Below are 4,791 nucleotides of genomic sequence, written 5' to 3'. Positions count from 1 at the left end.
GATGATGTGGATGAAGGATCCATTACTGGCCATTTCAAGAGATTTGCATTGTGCACATTTTCTGGAGATAAATATGGTTCAAGCCTGTCACGAGGAGACAGATCATCATATATTCTTGCAAGGTGGTGTGCTCTTGGAGGAAAAATTGACACCAGTGGAAGTGATCTTAGGCCTGGAATCATTCAGTTTTTCATGGAACAGACAATCAAAGTCAATGGACAGCCTGTTCCATGCATACTTGCTTTTGTGCGCTGGTTTCAATCACATCCTTCACGGCACTCCTTAGGTGCTCCAGTGGAGGTGTGGTGCAAGGATCTCTTTGAATTGGAAGGCGAGGCTACTTTCATTCCTGTTAAGAGAGTACATGGAAGGTTTGTGCCAGTATTTGGTGTCATTCAACGGGAGCATGTGTTAGTAGTTTGTCCTCTTCCACGCAAACTACACTGTTAACGTTTTTAATCTGTTAAATGTTGGACTCTGCAATGAGTTACACTATTACAGAATTTGAAATTTTTTAAAAAAAAATTTAAACAGAGTAATTGAAAAGTCTCCTTTGAACGAAGATTGTGTTTCTATTTTGTGGCTAAATTTCATTTGTGGAAAAGGAATCCACTTTTTGAACCATTATAAATAAATTTTTTATGATTAATGTATTTTTAACTTTAGTTTTTAAAAACTTTTATAGGCGTGTAAGAGCACTCATGACTCAGTGACAATCAAAAATCGGAGTCATAATCAGAGTCATACATCGTGTAAGACTCGATCTGGTGAAAAAACAATCCATTCAAATGCATTGTGATGAGTTTAATTCTGCTTCTGCTTGCAATTGGGTTTTCACTAGTTGGTAAGTGATGGAGTTGTAAGTGGAATTAAAATGCTGTTTTCACACTTCTGATTATGACTCTGACTGTGACTCTGTTGTTAGCGAAAAACAGCTTTAAGGGTAACAATAATATTTTGAAACAGTTGGTCATTTCAGGAAGGGTAGTTTATAGTTGCCTGGCCTGTTTACATTCATTCATAAATAGTATGGTGGAAAAAGGCCACAATAGGGTCTTTACATAACTGTGATCACATGATCAACCTTTGGTAAACACGAAAACAGTTCTTTTTTAAATAATTTTGTTAGCACAAGCTGAAAAGCATATTAAAATTAGGTAGCCTGAGAATTTTCAGTCATATATTTCAAAAGTAGTGAGTGCAACGGCCACTCAAAGTTAGAAGTATTTGTATGAGAAAAACAACTTTTGCCACTCAGTCACTCTTGCATGGTTTTTGATACAAATCCTTGTAAGTTCTAAAATTTTTTAAACTGTCATTTAATCCTTTCCTTACACATTTAAGGGCTCAAATTGCCTGTTATGAATTAAAAGGATATTTGAGCCCTGTAATGCTTTTGGTATTATTTCATGACAGTTTTGAAAATTTCGAAATTACAAGGATTTGTATGTAAAACCATGCACATGTGGGATGATGTGGCTAAATTGTGGGTTTGGAACGATTTTCAGTTCTTGAAACCTAGCTTGCTTCTATCTTACTCAAATCCAATTAGGTGATCTTGGTAAAAAAAATACCCTGCTCATATTAATCTATTTTCAGTCAAGAATGAAATAAACCCACATACATTTTAACTGAAAAAGGGTGGCATGTACTCCATGCATTGTGGATGGGTGCCAGAACAATACTCCAATTGCCTCTGATAAAGGACTGGAACAGACGGAGGAGAAATGAATGATATCTGCTTTATACACAATTGGAGGATCTGCTTAGGGGTAGCATTTTTCAGGCTTCAGGTATTTGAAAGGGCTGGAATTCAACTTTTTGAAGTATTTTAAAAGGCCCAGGGTTTGGAAACTAGTCATTTTTTGTTTGGTTAAAGGGCTAACAGGATCAAATAAATTTATTAAAATTACATCAGGAGTCACCCTACCCTTCGACTATTTTCTTATAACTTGATTATTAATGCAAAGGCTTAACATAAAACCTATGCATAATCTTTTTTCAGACCAGTTTTAGTGCACACATAATTTCTTCTATCATGTAAAAATCTGTGCAAAACTTAATATAAATTAAAGAACACATCCTGGCCCCTTGAAATGTGTAAGAGCTACTGTATTACAGAGTAAAATATGTCAAATGTTGGAATTGTTGGACAAATTAAGTCGTTGATGAACGATTACATTCCCTAAAAGGTATCAACCCAACCAAGCCAAAGTTTCACCCCTTATGGAGATTTCGCGTATCATAAATGACGTAATTATCTAATTGAGCATCATTGCTGACCCAATTTTACGCGGGAAATGGCTCAGAGGCGGGAAATATGGACGGCGGTCATAAGCATCGTATAAATATTATGAAGACAAACCAGCCATTTTCTTGGAGAAAGAATACCCCTAAAGAAAGAGCAGCAATGCAGAACGACAGAAGAAAGCGAAAGAGAAAGGCTAGACCGGCGAACAAAGAAGAAAAAAGAAGAAAAGCTTTGTTAGCACTTGAAGATGAGCGAGCGATGACCGTAGCGAAGAATGAAAGATTGCTCCATCTTGCGAGGAAGTATTACGCTAAATGGCATGCTCTACATCTTCGTGAACGGGTAGGAACGCCATTTGATGTAAATTTTCGTAGTCCGTTAAATATCATCTAATGTTTACAGTGAAGGGTTAAGACTTTTAACATCTGCCGCTTCTGCAAATATCTCACAGCTATGTATTCATTACTAATTGAAGTAGCCAGGGGCCCGTTTCTCGAAAGCCCCGGTAACGTTTCGGGCCCGAAATCAAATTTTCAAATCGAAATATAAAGAATCACAACGCGGGTTCTGGCTAGTAAACTACTCCATTCTGTTTCATTAACTGATATTTTTATCATGTTAGATGCAAAACTATTGAAACCTCTACCTTGCATGTAAACAACAACAGCTTTACGGGCCCGTTAATTATTGGGAATTTCGAGAAACGGGCCCCAGCAGGTTTAAATACAGTAACCGACTGCAACAACAAGGTTCCGCTAGTCCCCTCCTTTTGGAAAAGTCTGTGGTATGCTTCCCCAGAAAACTTTGAAATTTCAAAGCCCTAGGACGCGATTTACCGCGTTCTTGTTTATACTAGATCAGGAGCGGATCTAGAGGGGAGGGTGAAATGGGTGCGTCAGCAAAATTAAGCAATTAAAAAATGTAAGGGCTACTGAGAACCAATCAGATTTCATAATTGGCAAGAATGGTATTAATTTTTTTCAGACTAGCAAAATGGATAAATCAAACACTATGGAGAATGAGAAACAGGCACATAAAGATGCCCCAGTTTCTGCAGATCAACCGGTGTCACATGTAAAGAGAAGTCATCTCAGTCATGTGAAAGATCCAAGTGGTTCTACTGACCAACCTCTGTTACTGGGATGTGGTGTCTTTGGACGTTGTTATAAAATGTATTACAGAGGGATTTCAGTTGCTGTTAAACAATTTAACACACACCTGTCATCAGACTCCAGTGTTATCAAAGAAGCATCACTGATGAAACAGTTGGATCACCCATGTTTTCCCTACGTTTATGGTGTTTGTGCACAAAGCAAACCTTACCTGTTAGTACTTCAGTTTTGCAATGTGGAAGGCAAAGCATACACTCTTCACAGGACGTTACATAGCTGTACCTTGGTTTTAAAAAATCAAGAGTGGTTTGATGTCATTTTGCAACTTCTAGAAGCACTCAAAGTGTTGCACAACTCTGGACTGATTCATCAGGATATAAAAGGTGATAAAATCTTGCTTACATACAAAAATACACTGTTTGTGCCAGTAATCATTGATTTTGGAAAGTGCATTAGAAAACAGGAAGCCAGTAGAAAAGTTTTGTCCAAACAAGAACAAGAGACATACAAACAGAAGTACACCCATGTTGCCCCTGAAGTTGTTGCAGGAACCCACCCTCCATCTCATGCAAGTGATGTATATGCCCTTGGCTGTCTGTTAAGGCAGATTGGAACCAAGATTGGTTGCAAGCCACTTCTCTCCCTTAGTGAATGCAGCTTAAAGAATGACCCAAATGCTAGGGCTTCTTTGGATCACCTCTTGGTCAGTGTCAAGTCTCTGTCATCATGATTAGGTTCTTGATATTAAATGGAGAGGAGAAGTCGTTATGTCAGATTTGTTGATGACAACAAAGTGAAAAGGTCACTTAAAAAGTGAATTCACACTGTTTCAAACTTATCGATCTTATTCAGTTTCTTTTAATTTGTAAGATCATGGCGAAATTATTTTCTGGGGTTGAATCCAAAAGGACCATATCTGACTTTAGAAAAAGAAAAAGAAAATTTTTGTGCTGTGTTCACCAACTCCATAAACCAGTTACGTGAAATTAGGAAGTTTCAAGCTGTAGACTTGCAACGATGGATAAGAAATGTACAGAAAAATGTGATGCACTTGCAAAGTTGTTGTTTTGCTAGAGGATATTACATGGCCGCACGGAGATAAGAAATTTCTCTTCAAGTGTTGAATGAGAAGAGAAATTCCGTATGTCCGAGCAGCCATGTAATGTTCTATTTATTATGTAAACACCAATGAAATACCAAACCATTTCACTTTAACAGTTTTTTAGTGTGAAAGGCACGATTTATTATTTCGCCATAGCAAAGGTGATATTTTCACATGTGAGGATAACATGTTATTTCCACCTGTGAAGATATCAAGTTTTTGCAAGAAAGCTCACCTAGTATTTCATTGGTGTTTATATAATAAACTGATTTCTTTTTTGCCATTCGTTGCCGTCGCTGTGGTTGTTGCTTAAGCTCCCTACTGTT

General features: G+C 37.5%; 1 protein-coding gene and 1 pseudogene across 2 annotated transcripts in view; both read left to right on the top strand.

The window, feature by feature from the left end:
* Positions 1–789, top strand: part of LOC149052424 (uncharacterized) — a 3,590-nt pseudogene extending 2,801 nt beyond the window's left edge. Inside the window, exon 2 of the transcript XR_016182826.1 lies at positions 1–789. This exon is cut by the window's left edge and continues 2,285 nt beyond it. The product of XR_016182826.1 is annotated as an uncharacterized LOC149052424 (transcript).
* A 1,212-nt stretch (positions 790–2,001) lies between these two features.
* LOC149052423 (cyclin-dependent kinase 1-like) lies at positions 2,002–4,791 on the top strand. The gene is made up of 2 exons (XM_089194515.1): positions 2,002–2,593; positions 3,236–4,791. The coding sequence occupies exons 1-2, from the start codon at positions 2,321–2,323 to the stop codon at positions 4,091–4,093; spliced, it is 1,131 nt and encodes a 376-aa protein (XP_089050641.1). The 5' UTR covers positions 2,002–2,320; the 3' UTR covers positions 4,094–4,791.

The sequence above is a fragment of the Pocillopora damicornis genome, chromosome 1, assembly GCF_964200805.1.
Source record: "Pocillopora damicornis chromosome 1, jaPocDami1.2, whole genome shotgun sequence".
Taxonomy (NCBI): domain Eukaryota; kingdom Metazoa; phylum Cnidaria; class Anthozoa; order Scleractinia; family Pocilloporidae; genus Pocillopora; species Pocillopora damicornis.
The sequence above is the reverse complement of the archived record's forward strand: the minus strand, read 5'-3'. Positions and strand labels throughout refer to the sequence as shown.